Genomic DNA, 20732 nt, shown 5'->3' on the forward strand with positions numbered 1-20732 from the left:
TAATTTTATGGCTCGGCATTGGTCGATTTTGGCTGACAGAATTATCCTCCCGCATCTGGGTGAAAGGAACTGGCATGGATAGTGGTACTAGAGTGGAAATCTGCACCAGAGTTGGACATACACAGTTACAGGTTTCAACGGGACACACAATGCAAGGGAGGGACTCGCCACCAGTAACCTAACTGGAGACTTCTCAGGTTCCCGGGGCCCAAAGATGCGCCAGAGCAAGCTGGAAAGGCACTGAATGTTTACAGCATGGCTTCTACAAAGGACTCGATGTATTGCATGGTTAGCCCCATCTTGGAAGCTCAGGAAGCACTGGGATCAGCTGAATTGACCTCGATGGAGGTGCGACTTGTATCTTGATGGACTTACACCTTCACAGTAGAGGGCCATGATGGTGTCAAATCTCACTTTGCTTTTTTATGCCTGTGTTTTGATTTGGAATTACTGTAAGATTTCATGCTGGAAACGGAACGGTCATGGGAAAGAAAGGCATTGATGTTAGGATGCAGGAGTAACACTTACATGCAACTCTCCTCTGGTATTGATCTAGAGTGGAGCCGCACAATGCCACCTAGTGGCACACCTGAGCAATGTTAAGAAAATCTCTGCAGCCAGTTCGGCAACTGTGGAAGTCTAAGATGAGGAATGTGTGGTTAACATTATTAATCAAAACCATTTAATTGGTATAAATTTAACAAAACACAAAAGCTAAAACTATATCGATTGCAAGGGCCAATCATTTTCACAAACATTCCAAAGTACATTTTCTCTAAAATACTTGTAAAAGTGTAAAGGTAAACAGTGATATCAGATTCATTGTGGTTTATTTTTTAGAAAGAAGTGTTTATCTCTTAAATAATTCAATAAGTTTTCATTTTGTATGCCAAAATTGTACAGCACTACCATTTTCATCATGAAACAGCACAACTTTCCATTTAAGATCAGTTTGCTATCTTATGAATATGTTTTGAAAAAGTACCATATCGGAAAGAATAAACTTTGCAAACGAGATGAAAAAGCTTTGAAAGTTTGTACTTTAAAATACGACTTTCGCCAGTGGAATGCACAGAATATAACACTGGAAAATGATATGAAAGAAAACAACAATTCATTGAAACATTTCTAACTTGGTTCTGACTTGTAGTCATCATAGTTAGTGTAACAACATAATTTGAGAAACAGGCATGCTCAAGATGGCTATCAGAAAAGAGGTTCGACCTGGCATGTGACTGGAAATAAGTTAAACTGCATCCGTGGGACCCTCTATAACTGTACCTTTTTTTAACGATGGCAAATGTACTAAAGGTAGCTTTGTAGCACTAGCTCCATAAATTCTGTAATGCACGTCAGTTTGGTTCGATAGTTAAATCACTCCAATTTATGCGCTTCTGTAATTCATGGAGAAGTAAGTTGGGAGTCGAGCAGGGAAATTTAGTGGAAATAATTAGAGCAGCCTACATGAAGAGACTTTTCTTCTGATAAGGGAAACGAATATTTCATATTTCTACATGCATTTTCAAGTTTGCATTTCATTTTTAGGTTAGCACTTGAGTCAAAATTTACCCTTGAAAGTATTCTGCCATGAAACCCGAGAAAAACGCTGAACTCAAAAACATTATTGCTCATCCAATATGTTTTTTTTGTACAGCCACTTTTACAAATGTATGTCTTTGAACGGCTTACCTGTTTAGGATTTGTGTGGGTTGTAATCATGGTTACACAATGGGTGCCTAATCATTGTTATTGAAAGGAAAAATTAGTCAAGACTCTCAGGATCCCCACCAAGCATGTAAACAATTTCAATTTATATTCATTGTATGCGAATTTATTGTGAGTGGATACCATGAAATCCTGACATGAATTCCGTACTTGAAAACTGAGTTAGATATACAGGAAGCTTTGAAGTGTAGCGACCTTTTTTACAATTACTTACTCCAATTACTTGCATTTGATATTCCGGCCTTTCTTAGGCAATTGCTACTCCATTCTCACCTTTAACTGTCAATATATGTGCATGGGAATTTAATCAAGGTACCATATAAAAATATAGGCTGAAAACTGAAGTACAGAGTGCAAATTACAAAAAATACAAATCTAAAAAGCTGATTTATCACCACAATTGTTTCTAGCAAACAAGTAATGACTCGTCGTCACTGGTGTTGATTTCTGAAAGTGGAGTGGAGGGTTCATCTGTCATTGGCACTTCTGTAGAATGGAAACAAGCAGCATGGACACCCAAAGGCTCCCCCTGGCATGAACAAGGGCCAGCCTGGTGTTGCACTGTCACCTGAATATGAACATTCAATGAAGTGTCAGAATATTCAGACTTCTGTTCTCTTAAAGGCAATCTATGTGGTTCTTTCCTATGTGAACGACAACTGGTTGAGTTGATGGTCCCTGATGTGTTCCTTCTTGACTCAAGTTCACTGCTTAGAGTTGCTGCGACACCGTCAGACAAGGGATCTCTAAAATGTTTCTCTGGCTCCACATTGCATGGTGCTTCAAATCTGCTGCAGGTACTCTCTTCAGAACACGAGCTACTGTTCCTTTCTTCCACGATGCAACCTCCACCAGAATCTGCAGTAGAGCTTACTAAGACATTTGAGGGTGTAGTTTCTATAGCATCAAGCTCACTCTGCAAAATACCTACAGCTGTTTCTGGCAGTCGTTCTAATAAATCATCTGGATCAGAGTTTAAAACCTGCCCTTCTGGAGTACTTGAAGAACTAGGGGAGCGTACCTCAGTTCTATGGGTAAGGTCCCCACTGAAATTCGACTGGGAAGCATGTGTTAAGAGGGGAATCTGCCCTCTCACTCTTGGCCTGTGAAATAATCTGTTCCATAGTCTTCCCAACCGCCGCCTGGAAGAATTCCTCCGGGAAGTGTGGCGCCTCATCTGTCGTCTCATCGCTGTGCGGATGTTCTGCAATACAGAGGCCTATTAACAAGAATATAAGATTAGATGCATACAACCATTCCTCAGAACCCCGTTCCCTCGAGGAGGGATGTTCTTAAGGGAGACCCAACAGCTACATACAATGAGTCAGAAGCTAAGCTGGACGTTAAACTTTTTGCAAATCAAGTTGAAATGTAATAATCCCACACTTTAATTATCACAACCACTGAAGAGTAAAACAAAGCCTACGGTGCCAATTGACAAGTTGCATTTTGTAGTACATCTAGTAGTGCTAATAACATACTACAAAATGTTATTTGCTAACTTAAAGGCAGAGACCTACGCCTCCCCTTCTCCTATCTTTTATGTGCAAAGATATTCACACTTAGGATGTTTTAGTAGTAAATATGTGAGGGATGGGGGATAGACTAGAAAATGAGGAATGTTTATTAATAAATGAGAGGGGTTTAGGGAAGAGTGAGGTAGAGTTAAAGGGGGGCTAACAAGGGGTTTAGAGAGGGACATGCACCCACCCACAAAACAGTAAGCACATTCCTTTTCAAAAACTCAATTTCTACAGTTCAAATGATACTAATCCCACCTCTCTTAAAAAATAAAGGGGTTAGGGAATTTAACATTATTTCCTGCAGGGTTTTATTTAAAGTTAATTGACTATTTTTTATGTTATTTTTTTCGAATATATCTGAATTTAGATTAATGTTACAAAAATATAAATTATAAAGACATTTTATTTTTAAATATTTCAATAACTATTTTTCAATCTTAAAATAAATGTTATTTAATGTTTTTTATGCAAATAATATTACAATGATGTTACACATAACTTTTAATACATAGATAAAAACACTTTTGGTTTAGGTAGGTCTATTTAAAAAAATAGTTTAATGTAATGTCCTTAAATATATTAAATAATTAGTTGCAAATTACATTTTAAGCACAATAGCATTTTTAAAAACACATTCTACATTAAAATATATATTTGATTATTTAACACATAATTTTGTTAAAACTTTTATTATCTGCCCTAAATTTACCATAAGGAGATCTCTGCCCCAACTGAAGTCTCCAAGTATGTGGAATGTAAACTACTAATAGTCACATTACAATGGTATTTGATGTTTTACTGCTTCACCCCTTATTTCAGGGAGGTGGGGCATGCACGTCTACACTTTTGAGTAGCTTTAAAGTCGTGAATAGCCCAAGTAGTAAAGTTACTCAAAAGTGTAGGAGAAATGCTACACGTCAGTTTAGTAGTGTGTAAAGTTACCTTTGTGAATAGAGCCTCTGAGTTAACAAAAATACATTTAAATAGCTGCAGTCAAAAAACAGATAAGTGGATAAATAATGGCTATTTCATGAGGTACCACTGCATTTTACCTGTGTTGCATTGTAAACTGGGAAATCTTCAACAGGAGGGATCAGTCCCTGGGCGATGAGCTGTCCATATGAAGGAGGAGCTTCACGCCTCACAAACTCTGCTTCAAGACGTGTCATTTGTGTTTCAAATGCTCTTTATCAACATAAGACAAGGGAAGAAATCAAGCCAGAGATGTCAAGCACTAGAGAACAGCAGTTGCAGTACGGAAGCGAATGAATGAGAGAGACTAGTTATATAATAAAAAAAACAAATACAGAAATGTCAGTCGAATAAAATTAGAAAATATAAAAGTTGACTTGCTTCCACAAATCACAACTGTGATATCAGATAGGAAATTAAAACAGATCAATATACTTCATTCATGAATATGGAATCCATATCATTCTAGACTAAAAGATAGTCAATACTATTGAACAAGAACTTTGGTATAGTAACTAGCTTATGTATGTAATACAAAATTAACACTTTTAAATTTGTATGTATTTCCAATAAAGAATTTTTCACATTAAAACACTGATCAGCAAAATGAGTAATCATCAACTTTATTGTTCTTTTTTTTATCTTCTCTTTTTCATTATCGACACCAGGCAGAAGCTGTAACATGTTCTGTCATAAAATATAGAACGTGAAAGGAAGATATGAATGCAGGTAGTGAGGCAGAAAGAAATTCCATATCACAAATTAGAAAATATAAAAGTTGACTTGCTTCCACAAATCACAACTGTGATATCAGATAGGAAATTAAAACAGATCAATATACTTCATTCATGAATATGGAATCCATATCATTCTAGACTAAAAGATAGTCAATACTATTGAACAAGAACTTTGGTATAGTAACTAGCTTATGTATGTAATACAAAATTAACACTTTTAAATTTGTATGTATTTCCAATAAAGAATTTTTCACATTAAAACACTGATCAGCAAAATGAGTAATCATCAACTTTATTGTTCTTTTTTTTATCTTCTCTTTTTCATTATCGACACCAGGCAGAAGCTGTAACATGTTCTGTCATAAAATATAGAACGTGAAAGGAAGATATGAATGCAGGTAGTGAGGCAGAAAGAAATTCCATATCACTGCTTATAAAATCAATAGCTATGTAAAAATGATTAATTTTGCATGATTTAAAAATGTGTAAAAATCTGACTCGTGTAATGTATTGTTGAGGAGTTCCCAAAGCTGAGGCAAGTTATCACGTTTCAGTCTCTTCTTACCTAGGTTTCAGAATTTATGAAAAACATCTAATCAGTTTGGATTATTTACAGATGGGCACTGATAGATATTCTGCCTCTTCACAAATAAAGTTGTGTTCCTTTGTGTCTCACAATGCTGCCTGGAGTGCAGCAGCTTTCAGAACCATGCACACACTCAGTGTAATGTGAATAAAATAGGCAATGTTATCGGGTATGGAGGCTTGCCCGCATCGAAACATACTTTTTTAGTGGCTCCAAGGGACATTCAGATGAGCACAACTCCAATTAAGTTGTGGAATATTCGATCTTTTATGTATGAATTGGACACACACAACTAAATTATCAAAGAAAAAAGGTTAAGATACAAATATGGTCTAGCAATTTTGCAATATGTTAAATGTAAAAGAATCTCAGATGACTTTGAAGGACACGAGAGTCCACATTATATACTGTAAACTAGACTTATCTGGAACAGGTCAGTAAGTAAAATAAGGCAAAAAAAGACTAAGGTTTAGTATAAATGCATATTATATATATAAATAATGGAGACACCTCACTTAAGTGGAAATGTACTGTTAAGGCCATGCAAAATACCAAGTGTTTGCATATGCTTCCATCAAACACCAGACCACCCACCCTAAAGCTATTAATCAGTGTGAACAAGTCAGAGTTAGTATCAATATCGCAGCTGTGGATTATAATTTTGAGGATCAACGTTTGAGAAATTCCCTGTTAAATTAGGTATTGAAATATGATGAATAAAATTGTATAATTGATGTTGACTTGAAAGTTCCCAACTTACTGAATGTAACGTTTGATATTAATGTTCAGGGTTGCATATTTGCATATTTCTGCACCACATAACCTTGTTTCCAGTGTTGGCAAGTGGAAGCAGGATTTTAGAAGAATATTGAGCTCAGTATTGTATTAATGAATGTTATCTTTTACTCAAGGATTTATCATGCTTTCTCCAGGAGAAGATCCTGCCACCTGCACATTAGAATTTTTTTTTGCTTAAGGTAACACGTTTCTGACTCGTGATTGGATTCTATAGACTTGTATTGAAAGAAAACATGAATACCCTGTTGATATATTTTAGAATCAAGCTCAAATTGACTTTTTTAAATGTGAACTCCTGTTAGGTGAAGTAGCAATTATGCATTGATTATTTGTTAAACTGCTTGCCATTTTTTCATTAACCGCAGTATAATGTGGGCTTCCTGACGTGTTGAGTTTTTGAGATGGTGCACGTGGCAATGGGAATCACCCCTAAAGAAAGAAGAAAAAAAGCACTGGACCGGGTACCAGAGGTAAGGGAGACGTTTCTCCAAAGGAATTGGTGTGCAGAATAGCATAGCTCTTGACATGATGAACTAGCTAAAGTTGCAAGTGGGAAATCTGTGTGTTTTGTTTGCTTGCTTTGCATGGCTTCCACCATTTTCTGGCTAATGTATTGTCAAAAAGGGAGCGCATAGATGTCTTCTGGGTAGGAGATGACTTAGAATTAAAAAAATTAAAGGGGAAAGAAAGCAAGAACAAAAAGCATTTAGATCAGTTCAACAGGTTCCCCGTGCCAGCTGAGAGGCTGGAGGTGAAGTAGCTAATGTACCAAGAAACAGAGCAATGGCTTTAGGATGGCCAGTGACTGAAGCACAAGTAGGTAATGCAGAAGCGAGTACAGCAGTATAACTGACTGACAGTAAGGTGCCTGGCTGAGGGATACGAGCAAGCGGACAAGAAGCTTATTCCACTATTGTGATTGGAGTACAGCAAGCACACATTCTGTCCCGGGACATAGAGATTGGCGAGAACAAAATCCTGCTATTGCCCTAGAAAGATAAAGACAAACTCCAGAACAAAGATCTAGATAGCGTCACGCATCTCTATATAGAAGTTATGGCAATGATGATTACTCTTCATCTTTGATTCTTCCCTTGCATTGACCTATGGCTAGGGATGGAATTATAGTTTACGGTCCATAGATGCCTTTCTGATTTAATGATTACATAGAAACAATTTCTTAATATTTGGGAGAATCCCACTCAATTCCTAGAGGAGTTACAAAGTATGTTTAACGTGTATAGCCCTAATTAGGAAGATGTGAATCAGTTATTGCGACTGGTGGAGCCGAGTTAAGTGAGAGAAAAATTAATGCAGAAAGCACCATGGCCAAGAGTAGCTTCGGAACTGATGGGCAATTAAGCTCAGCAAAGGATGCATTGTTGGATTGTGAGTGGGGTGTGCCAGGGCAAACCAACTGGGGTATGATCTCGAATTGTAAACAAAAAAGGATGAGACACCAGCTGATTATTTGGACAGACTAAAAAGTGTGTTATAAAGGTATTCAGGCATGGCCTGTCCAATGGAGATGGCTCAGAAAGCCGCAGGTGCTTTTTTGGTGCAAAGGATTATTACTGAGTGCTTGGAGTTAATTAACGACATTCTGCATTGTGTGGCAGACTAAGAAGTTGGCTGAATTAATGATGCTCGCAAATTGTGTGGCTCGCAAATAAAAAAAAGAATGAAAATGCTGAGTTGAAAGTAATGTTCATAAAAATGCAGACAATACAGAGGACAGTCAAGGGGATGGGGCGTGAAGTGCTGCTAAGAGAGGACGGAGGGGGCAGGGAGGTTGCCGAGTTGGGAGAGGGAACAAAAGGGACAGGGGGAGGCCCCGGGGAAGTAGGTTACTGCTTTGCATGTAGCCTGCTGGGGCACTGGACACTGGACTGTTCCAATAAGGAAAGCGCTTACTGTCCAATACATTACTGAAATGTCTGTTTGGCTGCTGTTGATTGGCCAATGACGGATCCGGAGACAGGCTGAGTGTTACAGCAAACAGGTGTATTAATGCTCATACACAGATTTAACCACCCCACATTCGCCCCCAACCCCCTTAAGCCCCGAATTACAGTCAGGGCAGCTTCATGCATCGTTGAAAAATAGTTTGCTGTGCTCTTTTAGCTTTCCTCGTTGATATACGGAAAATGGTTATAACGCAATAGAAATCATTGTTACACTTGATGGACTTTATCCCTATTCTGGGCTAACCAGGCCAAAGAAGCATTGTCGGTTACGATTCAAAATGTTGTTCTAAGAGATAATATTTCAATGCATGCATGCCCCATCAAATCACAAGTCATTTGTTCTCAATGGTTGCATACGAGACAACATGAAGCAATAACGGCCTACTAATGTATATTAATTGGTGCTCGCCATCCTCAAATTCCTTTACCAAAACTGCCTCGAGCCAAGTCCCAGGAGTTATGGTCTGCAAGTTAACGTTGTTTAAATTCTGTGAGTCTTAACACAGGGTCTGCAGCTAGAACAGTTTTCAGTGCTCTGAAAGCATTCTCTTGTTTCGGTCCCCAAGATAACCGACTCGAAAAATGACGAATAAACCGCTGACGGTAACCCACAAAATCCAAACAGGAACGAACATTCTGCTTATTTGTAGGTCTCAGAATTATACTAAGAGCTTTATTTTTCATCAGCTTAGGGTGAACCCTTCCATTTCCAATACAATAGCCCAGGTACTGTACTTGAATTGGCACTATGGTAAACTTAGCCAATTGAGCTGTTAACCCTGCTTGTTGTAATGCTCAAAGTACCAACCACAAATGCTTTAATTTAGACCCCCAATCTGGGCTGAAAATAACAATATAATTCAGGAATGCAGCTGACAAATTTGGGTGAGGTCTTAGGATCTGATCCATGAGCCACTGGAATGTTGCCAAAACTGCAATCAGCCCTAAGGGAAATACTTTAAACTGAAACATGCCAAATGGTGTCGAAAAAGCTGTATTGTGTCTATTTGAGCTCCTCGAAGAAACCTGGCAGTATCTTTTTGTGAGTTCCAGAGTGTCAATGTATTAGGCAGACCCAATCGCACAAAGAGTCCATCCACTCTGGGCACAGGATACCCATGAAAACTAGATACTGACAGAACTTGATATTTCCATTTCATTTCAGCACCAATATAATTGGTGATGACTACTCACTCCGGGTGGCTATTTTATATCCAAAGACATGGTCTCAATATCCTCTTTTACAGCCTCTTTGCATGCTACCAGAATATGATAGCTTCACCCGCATTTTAACTATTAGTAGGGTCACAGTAGCAGTTTCTGCTACAGCCACATCGCCCTGTCGAGATGAAAGGAAATTGTTACTTACCCAGTAGACATCTGTTTGTGGCATGTAGTGCTCTAGATTCATATGCTTTGCATAAGTCTGCCATCTAGTGTTGGGTCCGGAGTGTTTTTGTTTGAAGAATCTTTTCAAGTCACGGGATCAAGTGAGTCCTCCTCTCGCTTATACCTTGCATGGGTATAGAGCCCTTTGTTAGATTGTTTTCCCACAGGCAGGAGAGTTAAGGAGTGTATAGAGAAGAGATGGCCATGTAATGTATTTACATATGTACAATATTTATATGCTAATACAACTACAATGGCTACAGGTGTCCTGGGAGGAGGGAGGCGCATGTGAATCTACAGCACTACATGCCATGAACAGATGTCTACTGGGTAAGTAACATTTTCCATTTGATGGCATGTGTGGCTGCAGATACACATGCTTTGCATAGACTGTAAAGCAGTCCCTCCAAAGAAGCGGTGGCTAGCCTGTAGGAGTTGGAGTTACTAGAAAAAAGTGGTCTGAGCACTGCTTGGCCAACATTGGCTTGTTGTCATGCTAAAACATCTACACAATAGTGTTTAGTAAATGTATGTGGTGTAGACCAAGTAGCAGCTTTATATATTTCTACTATTGGGATGTTACCTAGAAAAGCCAGGGAAGCACCCTTTTTCCTAGTGGAGTGTGCTCTGGGGGAAGCAGGTAACTGTTGTTCGGCTTTAGCATAGTAAGTTTGAATACATTTGATTACCCATCTGGCTATATCATTTTTTTTTATATTGGGTTGCCTTTATGAGGCATTGAAAATGCTACAAAAAGTTGTTTAGATTTCCTGAACTGTTTGGTTCTGTCAATATAATGCACAAGAGCCCTTTTAACATCTAGTGTTTGATTGATATGGAATTGTGATCCAGTTGATTGGTTGATATGGAATTGTTCAACTACTTTTGGAAGGAATTTTGGGTTTGTTCAAAGAACCACTCTATCTCTGTTTATTTGGAAGAATGGTTCTTCCATGGTTAGAGCCTGGAGTTCACTTACACGTCTTAAGAAGTGATAGCTACTAAAAAAGCCACTTTCCATGAAAGGAACTGTAAAGGGCATGTATGCATTGGCTCAAAAGGTGGACCCATGAGCCTAGTAAGAACAACATTAAGCATCCCAGATGGGGCTGGAGGTACCCTTATTGGAATGACTCTTTTGAGACTTTCCATGAAGGCTTTAATAACTGGAAATTTGAATAAAGAGATGTGCTGCCTGTTTTGGAGGTAAGCAGCTATAGCTGCTAAATGAAGACGAATAGACAAGTATGCTAAGTTTGCTTTCTGCAAATGTAACAGGTAACAAACAATGTCTTGGACTGAAGCCTTGAGTGGGTCACTGTGTTTAAGTTGACAGTAGCATAGAAAACGTTTCCATTTTGCAGGATAACACTGTCTGGTTGTAGGTTTACGTGCCTCTTTTAGAATGTCCATGCATTTGGCAGTAGATTTAAGTAACCAAACTCTGACTTCAGGAGCCATATCACAAAGTTGAGCGTTTTGGGGTCTGGATGCCTGATCTGTCCATGATTTTGGATGAGAAGGTCTGGCCTGTTGGGGAGCTTCTCATGTGGAACTAGTGACAGATCCAAAAGTGTTGTGAACCAAGCTTGACGTGCCCATGTGGGAGCTATAAGGATCATGGTAAGAGAGGTTTGCCTCCATCTGTGAACTAGAGAAGGAATGTGTGGGAGAGGCGGGAAAGCATCAGCAAATATCATTGATGAATTCATCCATAGAGCATTGGCCTTAGACTGAGGATGTGGGTATCTGGGCACAAAGTTTTGGAATTTTGTATTTTCTGCAGTGGCGAAGAAATCTATTTGTGATGTTCCCCACTTTAGAAAGTACTGTTGAAGGACTTTTGGGTGGAGGTCACATTCGTGGACTTTTTGCTGCATCATGCTGAGATGGGCTGCAAATTGGTTGTCCGTGTCTGGGAGATGCTCTGCAACTAAGTGAATGTGGTGGTGAATTGCCCGTTTCCATATTGCCTGAGCAATACCTTCCAGCCACTGGTTTTTTAGGATAACACATGGCTGTCATGTTGTCTGTATGGACTAGAACCACTTTGTGGGAGAGTTGTGGAAGAAAGGAAGAATAGTCTTCATTGTTAGGAAAATTGCTTGAAGCTCCAAGTAATTGATATGTGAAACTTGTTGAATGGGATCCCATAGACCTTGTATTGTGAGGTTGTTGAGATGAGCTCCCCAACGTGTCTGTGATGCATCTGTAGTAAGTGTGATCTGAGGTAAGGGTTCAGAAAGTGCTTCCCCTTGGAGAGGTTGATGGGGTTCCACTATTGCAAAGAGTGGTGATTCTAGCGGTCCAACAACACTAGGTCTTGGAGATGACCGTGTGACTGAGCTGTCGGGGACACATGTGCAGTCTGGCATGAGGTACGATGGCAATGCAAGATGCCATCATCCCTAAGAGATTCATTACTGTCTTAACTGTGTAAGTGTGGTCTTCCTGTAACTGGGAAATTAAAGTTTGAAAAGTTTGAATTCGAGCTGGATTTGGATAAGCTAACCCGATCTGCGCATTGAGCACTGCTCATAGATAAGGATGTATCTGTAAATGTTGGAGATGAGATTTGAGACAGTTGATTGTAAATCCCAGAGTGTGAAGGAGATCCACTGTGATCCTAGTGTGATGCCAACAGTGTTGTAACATACTGGCTATGATGAACCAATCGTCCAAGTAAGGGAAGACATGAATGTGTTGACGTCTGAGATATGTAGCAACTACTGCTAGACATTTTGGCCCTCATTACGAGTCAACCAGCGGTAAAGACTGCCATATTATGACTTTGGCAGTTTGCCCGAACCCAAACCGCCAAAACACCGCCATTCTGCCAGGGTGGTCGGACAGCCAGGCCGGAGGTGAGCACCTCCGGCCTAGTGGTAGCTGGAATACCACCATCGGTATTACGACTTGACAGATCACCAGTATTTTTGTGGCAGCCGCACCAGGCAAAAGGAATTTCCATTCCTGTCACCGGCAGACACGCCCCCCACGCGCCTACATTCATGCACTCCCACTGACCCATGCATTTGCTTACATACACCCCCACACACTCACACCCAAACACGTACTCAGATACACCCATTCACTTGCACGCGCACTCAAACAGACACATACACTCACACACGCACTCAGACACATACACTCGCACAAACGCACTCAAACAGACACACCCTTCCCCTCCTCCACATTCACACAAAAATATACACACACTCAGACACACACACACACACACAAAACACCCTCCTCGGCATACATGCACTTACAAATGCACACACAGACACCCCCTCCACCCTGCATTTATACACACACGCAGACACCAAACACATCCATACTAAGACCTCCACCCGCTCTCAAACGGACATACAGACACCCCCACTCACACATACACCCCCCCTCCGCATTCATGCACACCCTACGCCTCCACACATGCATGCATTCACACCCCCTCCGCACACTTCCATACAAACATCCCCCATCTGCACACTACCATACAAACACCCCCGCCCGACTGCATGCATACACAGACACCCCCACTCTCTCGCATGCATACACACATGCATCCTCACTCACTCGCAGACTTCCACACATGCACCCCCACTCCTATGCATCCTGATACACACACTTATTCACTTGCACCCCGACAACCACCCTCCCCTCCGCTTTCATTCGGACACACACACACCCTCCACGCACACATACACACACACACTCAAGCACACCCATAGCGCTACACATACACACCACACAACACCCTACCGCCACACACACCCTTTTAGACAGTCCACCTATCTGTCTCGGCGAGGCAGTCATCTGGGAGGGGATGGGTGTCGGCGTTTCCACCGCCAGCACTGCACTGCACTGCCGTTCAGGAAACCACTGCGCCGTATTATGTATCGTAATACGGCGGGCAGTGTTCTGTTGGCGTGGCCATGCTGGCAGTGGAAACACCCCTCTTCCGCCATCGGCCAGCCTACAAGCTCTTCGGTCCCGGAGCGTTTTCTTTGACTGAAAGGATGGACAGGCATTGCAGGTTTGTTCGTTGTGGTCCGGGGAGAGACACAAATTACACACCAGATGTTGGTCAGTGTGGGGGAGTTTCACATGGCATCAAGGGCAAAAGCAAAATGGAGTACGTCCCATTAGCCCTGCATAGTCAAACACCATGTGGAAGATTAGGCCCTAGGCGGATGCCCTGAAGGGCATTAGATTGGCACCTGGTGTGGAAATTCAGACAGATCACGAAATATATAGAAAACACAATTGATTTACAATACCATCGCTGAAAGAAAGACAGAAGAGAACAGTTCGGAATAGACTGAGCCAAAGAAATACCGGTGCGTCCGAACCCGACAGAAGAGAGAAAACAATCTAACAAAAGACTCAATGCCCATGTGCAGTATCACCGAGAGGAAAATTCACTTAATCCTGTGAGTCGAAAAGATTCTTCAAACAAAAACAACTTGCAAAACTCTGGACCAAACACTAGATGGCAGACTTAAGTAAAGCCTGTGTATCTACAGCCACACATGCCATTGAACATATTGTTCCTGTTTTCCTACGTAGTTTGACCAATCCCATGTTTTCATCTTCTGATACCAATGCTCTTGATCAACTCCTCCTATAACCATTTCCCCATACCAGGAGCATACCATCCTCTACATTTAGAGTTTGTTACACAATCCCAACCATACCCACTTTCTCTGACTCCTCCCATTTTTTCCAGATCAGTGTCGCAGATCTGGTATTCCTGTTTACTGTCAGGGTAGGACACCTAATGCACTTATGACATTATTTTTGACTACGGAGTCACTTGGCTAGCACTTTATTCTCAGACACTGACAAGAATACTAATACTTTGTCACCTATATCCAGAGGACTGCGGTGGATTCCTCTAATATACTGTTCCTTATGTGTTGTTTGTGGGTCTTGCAGATATTCGTCAGCCAGTTGTCTGAATGTACATAATCAGTCATTTAAAACTGACACATAGACCCTCATTACGACCCTGGCGGACAGCGTTATTTTTGAGAAAGGTACTGCCAATGTACAACTCCATCCGCCAGGGCAGTAACAGCACTAGGCTGGAGACTTCAGTTTCCAGCCAGGCGGCCGTCACAGTCCCACCCTCGGGATTATGACCCCGCCTACCGCCATGGTTTTTGTGCCAATTTTACCACCACCAAAACCATGGCGGTAGGCACTATCAGTGCCAAGGAATTCCCTGACACTGATAGGGGTCTCCCCCACCCTCATCCCCCTCCCAGAGTCTTCCCCCACCCTCCCTCTCTGCCTCCCGACATACAGACACCTACACACGCAGACATACACACTCATACACACATGCGTACCCACATCCACCCACGCATGCATACACTCTACACACACCTCAACATACACTAAAATACATAAAAGCACACACGCATTCACACGACACAACATACACGTATACTCACACGCATTCATGCACACACGCATTCCACACGCCTCACACACACATGCACGCACACAAAAACAGTCACACTCACACAAACACAGAACACCCCCCACCCCTCCTCCCCTGTTGGAGAACCCGACTTACCTGGATTCAGGGGGTCCTCCAGCAGGAGACAGGACACGGCGCTGCTGCTAGCAGCAGCGTTCACCAGCGGAACACCGCAAGGCTGTATCATGTGTCATGATACGGTCGGCGGTGTTCTATTGGCATGGAGCTGCTGCTGGCAGCAGCACCACCTTACTGCCGTCCGCCACCATGACCGTAGCCAGAAGTCTGCCAGCCTTCTGGCGGAATTCCAGCTACGGTCATATTATGGTGTACGGTAGGTAGCCATGGCAACCTACCGTACACCTCTTGTGGAGGCCGTCGCTGTGGCGGTAGGTGGAATTTACCGCCATTGTTATGAGGGCCATAGTCCACTAGTGGCATTGTTTATTCTCATGACTCCACCCACTCTACTTAGGCCTTATTGAATATTGTTCTAGGCTGTTGGCCAAAACGTCATTCACATTGGGAGAACCTTGTAGAGGTTTGGTGGACCCTTAATGAATGAATAGTACAAGCGGCAATATGTTATCCCAATCCTTCCTATCTGGACTGACAGCTTTTGACAAAATCTGATTTGAAGTTTTATTGAAACATTCCAGCAAACCATCTGTTGGGGGATGATGCACGAATGTCTTGATATAATGATTCTGGGGTCTGTCACATATTTGAGCCAACGGTTTTGAAATGAAATTGGTGTCATGACCTGTCAAAATCTCTTCTGGTAGTCCTACCCATTAAATATACCGTACTAGGATGCCACAAATATGAGCATCTGAAGTTCATCATTCGGAAAATCCCTTTGGGAACGAGGTTGCATATCTCACTATTACAATTATTTACTTATGCCTTCTACAACAGAGCTCCAGGGGACCAATAAGTCCTTCCAAATCCTTTGAATGGGTTTGGTAATTACTGGCACAGGCTATAAGCAAGCTCTTGAAGTATTACCGGGTGTTGCCAGCTAACAGACTGGCATTGCTTACAGTACCTAGCAGTTTCTGCATAGGTTCCTCGCCAATAGAACAAGTGTAAGAGAAGAGGTCATACTGAACAGCATAAAGAAAAATACAGTCCTGATACTGTTCTTATAGGAAGGTCTGATTCTTCCCTAGATTCCAGCTAGTTGGTACCAGTTTCAGGGTCTAGAATCTGATTTTAATTCTCTTTCCTTTGCTACCTGTTACTTTTCTTTGCCATGCTGTAGTAGTTTCTATGTTGGTAGAGACAAAAGGGGCTTCTTGGAACCCAGACCTCTATCAGCAGAGTTTGGAAAAATAGTTCTCTAAACTGGAGACTATCAGTTCCCAACTCTTAAAGAAATCTGAGATGTTCCTACACGCAATGTAATTTTTGTACTTGGATAGGTTTTTATGTCCCAAACCATACCAATAATGGGTATGGTGCCTAAGAGTATGAATGAGTATCCAGTTCAGGTATCATTAGTTTCTGGCTAGAGCCACTATGTATCAAACCCTGAACCTAGTTTCCATTCATATTCACTTCTGGGGTTTTGGCATTCCATGAGGTCAAAGTTAACCAAAATTTACCTCAACCAATCCTATTACAATCAGTTCTGGTCCATTCTTAGTTTGACACATTCTGGCGTTAAACCCCATTCTCCATATTCAAAGCATTGGGGTTCTATCAAAGGGATCACAACTTTCTCAGTGGGGGTCTCCCTTAGTTTGGTTTTAAAGCCATTCCTGATTTCCTACTGTACGCTTCTCTGTGCATTCAAGGTTAACGGTAAAGAAGGCATTAGGACCGAAGTAAAATTTATGCACACCAACTTTTTGAAATGCTGTGGCGAGGCTCAAAGTTTCCTTGAATGAAGAGTTAGTATGTTCCTTCACCAATTCATGCATCACAACTAGCAGAGCTTCTATCAATTGTTCCTACAAAACCTTATCCGTCATGTCTTCCTTCCTGGTGGAACTGGTTGCAAGCCATTTATCAGCCAAATCTTTCACATGTAATACAGTTGCCTCTGGTTTTCATTTTACTTCAAATGGAGGATGTGGAAAGACTGCTCCCTCTTCATCAAACCCCATGTGCTCTAGAATGCTCTTTTTGATCTCTCCTTATGGAGTGGTTCCATGAGGATTCTGCCGAGGTAAAGACTACCTGCATCTTGCCAGTGTGTAGTGGGGTGATGTAATCACTCCATCGCTGTATAGGCCAGACCATGTTTTTGGTTACTTGCTTAAAACTTTAAAAAAATAACAGGGATCCCCAGGAGTAGATATCTGCAGTTCTGTGAAAGGTACATTTGGATGTACCCAGGATGCAGCGCTGACATCTGTCAATAGGGTCATGGCTGCTTTAGTGACCTGCTACTTGCCACCACCCCTGGGCTGGTAAAACCTGCTGCAAATGTTGGTGTCCTTCTTGACCCTGTTGATGGAAGATTTACATAGCCTAAACCAACTGAACCCGCCCTTCCACCAGTTGCAGGAATAAGGCTTCTTGTTAATGCCAGTTTTGACACCATTTGTCTACTGGCCAATGACAACTATGGTGACAGGTTGTGTGATATGATAAATATGTTTATTAATGTTCATATTCATTTAAGGCCCTTCATGGCTTATCTCTAGTTCATGAGTGTTTTCCTCACACTGTTAATCTGCACAATTAGGGTTGTCAGTGTATTATTGTTTATGAATCCTAGTTCATAACTCTCCTACTCTGAGCTTGGGCTTCTCTTTGGAGTTAGCTTTCACCCTGTACATGAATGGCGTTTCACTTTCCTTGACCCACAGAATTTGGACTTTTCCTCCTTGCTTCTCACTCCTGATATTTCTCTAATACCTGGCAGGCTCTACTGCCTTCCACCTAGAAATAAGAAGACCTTTGGTAAGAAAGGGTATTACCTCGTAGCCATCTCCCTCCACTCTTCTCTTGTACTTGCCTCGGAAGAAGGACCTCTGAAAAGGAAGGGAGATGTCTCATAGCCAGTCTCCATTTTCAATAACAGACATCAGGCTTTTATAGCCATAACCTTCTGATCTCTGTCCCTCATCATCCATTCACATTGGTGTAAGCACTTTCATGCACTTTCTGGTGTCTCCTTCCTCGTCAGATATTGGTCCTCTTCTCACATGGCTCCACCCCCAACAAACCTCCTGGTCCTGCCTTCTTCTCCCTACCAACAGCGCATGGCTTTCCAGACGTTCTGATGTATCCCTGCTGTACGGATTATTCCTGGCTTCCTGAAACCTGCTTGTTCTCCCTTCCCATGAGTTTGTGCTCCCCATTTTAGAACAGGTTTTATTGTGTTTTGGAATACTACAACTTAGTGTTCCCTCTTGTTGGCCCTGCTGTCCTCCCACTATGGGCCCTTATTCCAATCATAAAGGCCCCGTCTCGTACACTTCTCGCTACAGAACTTGGTTCTGTGGGGTATCTTCTCACAGTTGCCTTGCAAAATGCTTTTATTTTTAAAGACAGTAGCTTCAATCAAACCCAAGATACAGCAATGTAGGGTCATCAGGCTCAAGTTGTGGCTAATTATAGAACAATGGTTTATTCACACATGAATGATAAATGGGTTCATTTCAGGGACTTCCACTGGTTCTGCTACACCACTACATCCTCATGACCTGGTTAGTGACAAGGTATTATCTAATCAATTTTTTTTACTTCAAAACATTAATTAAACATGTACAATGTTATAATGAAAAATACATGAACAAAGCTGACATCTAAAATTCAAACATCAGGCGCAATAATTCCCAGCCACAAGGCCTTTTACTGACAAGCTGGTCAGCTTCTTCGACACTACTATTTGTGCAGAAAACAGCAACATGAGCAGAATGCAAAAGAATTGGGAATGTGAGAATTTGACAACTAGGGTGATGATGATGACATTTGTATAGCGCACTCTATGCAGCAGAATCTACATGATGAAGAAAGGACTTAGTCATTATTGAATAAAATGATGTAGGAAATTGTGATTAACACCTTGGACCACAATATAATTATTAACAATAAATTCCAGACGATTACATGTCCCTCATGTCTGATGAGCACTCCCTAGTTTCAGTATATGCTGAAATCTAAATTTAAGAGACATTTTAGCATGTGCCTGCTCAAACGTGAATCAACCATCACACTTTGACATCATTCTAGGGTTTAAGAGATTAGGATGGGAAATGGCAGACCTATCAGATATAATGCACTATTCAGCCAGGTTGTTAGGGACAATGTTCCACTCTGTTGGTCAACACTTAAAATGTCTTAGAGAATTAATTTTAAGCTGTGCGGCACAATCCACTAAGATTGTCTGCAAATACCCACAAAGTCACTACTCAATGGGCATTCACCACTTTCTCAGGGATCACCTCTATTGCTTAGCGGGAGCATCCATAGTCCCATCCCTAGCCAGAAAGTTCTATCCTAACCAAGCACACTCTACAGTGTATACTCATTTTGTTAAGTTGTAACATTCACCTACAGGCATACATCTCCACAGATATTGATTCTATAAATTATGTACACATAAATTCAACCTGGGGAGGTGAAAACATTGGTTAAACATTTGTAAATCCAACCTGTTGTACTAGCCCAATCTTTGTCACCCCATAAAGGAGGGAATGCCCAACTCCTTTACCCATCTACAGAATGATTTCCATGCAGAAACTCAACTTGCATTGCAACCAGGGGTGCGGGGTTAGAAAAATAGTGTCATACCTCTCAATTAATTACGCTTCATAGTCTACACCTGAGGCACGTGCCACATTCAAAGTTGGCTATGTCACTTCAACAGCTATACCATCCCTGCTACCTTTATGAGAATAAAACACAGTTCTCATGGCAAACAGGAGCAAATATTGGCTGAAGGTGGAAATGGCCAAAGCAGGAGACACTTAATGAAGAGCTTTTGTTTTTGGCACTGAAAGAAGTGAAAAATTCTAATAATAGTAGTGAATAATAGAATAAAATAGTTGTTAGTGAGTAGAGGTAGCTGCTATTTCAGGGCAAGGTTTAAGCATTTCCTGTAAAAACTGAAAAAACAACAAACTGCTAATACCTTGATAAATTATTCTTTAGTCTGTTCATGGAAATTCACTACTTGCTTACATTGTATTTGACGTCTCTTTTTATGTTAATGAAAATTATTTTACTGCAGGGGAGCACTTACAATGTACTTTGGTTCTACCTGTTTGCAAATCTTTGCTCAACTTGTTTAGATTTATTTGCTCAGTGACTTAGGTAGCCCATTTTCTAAGAGCACTTTGCAGAATACATGTTCACCACAATTAACAAAGGTTGGGGGCAAGTAGGATAAATACAAACCATCTACCCTAAGGGTTTTTACGTGTTTACAGCAATATAGGAGGCAGTTTCCGTAAAAAGATGGTCAGGTAGAACAATCTGCAGACATCATGCCCAGAGGTAGAGGAGTGTTCTTTCTAAATTGCTGATGGTGGTTGGCGTTCACAGACTTGTACAGAAGGAACATAAAGGTTGGGGGTAGACAAAAAA

At 41.2% G+C, this 20732-nt stretch overlaps 1 protein-coding gene across 2 annotated transcripts in view; it reads right to left on the minus strand.

The window, feature by feature from the left end:
• Nucleotides 1-813: 813 nt before the first annotated feature.
• Nucleotides 814-20732, minus strand: part of LRP3 (LDL receptor related protein 3) — a 136488-nt gene continuing 116569 nt past the window's right edge. The window contains exons 6-7 of one of the 2 annotated variants that reach the window (XM_069216533.1): nucleotides 4301-4433; nucleotides 814-2929 (exon numbers count right to left, since the gene is read on the minus strand). In XM_069216533.1, the coding sequence (XP_069072634.1) occupies nucleotides 2132-2929; nucleotides 4301-4433 (931 nt within the window). In that variant the 3' untranslated portion in view covers nucleotides 814-2131. Of the gene's footprint in view, nucleotides 2945-4300; nucleotides 4434-20732 lie in introns of both variants that reach the window. The other variant, XM_069216532.1, reaches the window with a different exon arrangement.

Source organism: Pleurodeles waltl, chromosome 12, assembly GCF_031143425.1.
Source record: "Pleurodeles waltl isolate 20211129_DDA chromosome 12, aPleWal1.hap1.20221129, whole genome shotgun sequence".
NCBI classification, from domain to species: Eukaryota; Metazoa; Chordata; class Amphibia; order Caudata; family Salamandridae; genus Pleurodeles; species Pleurodeles waltl.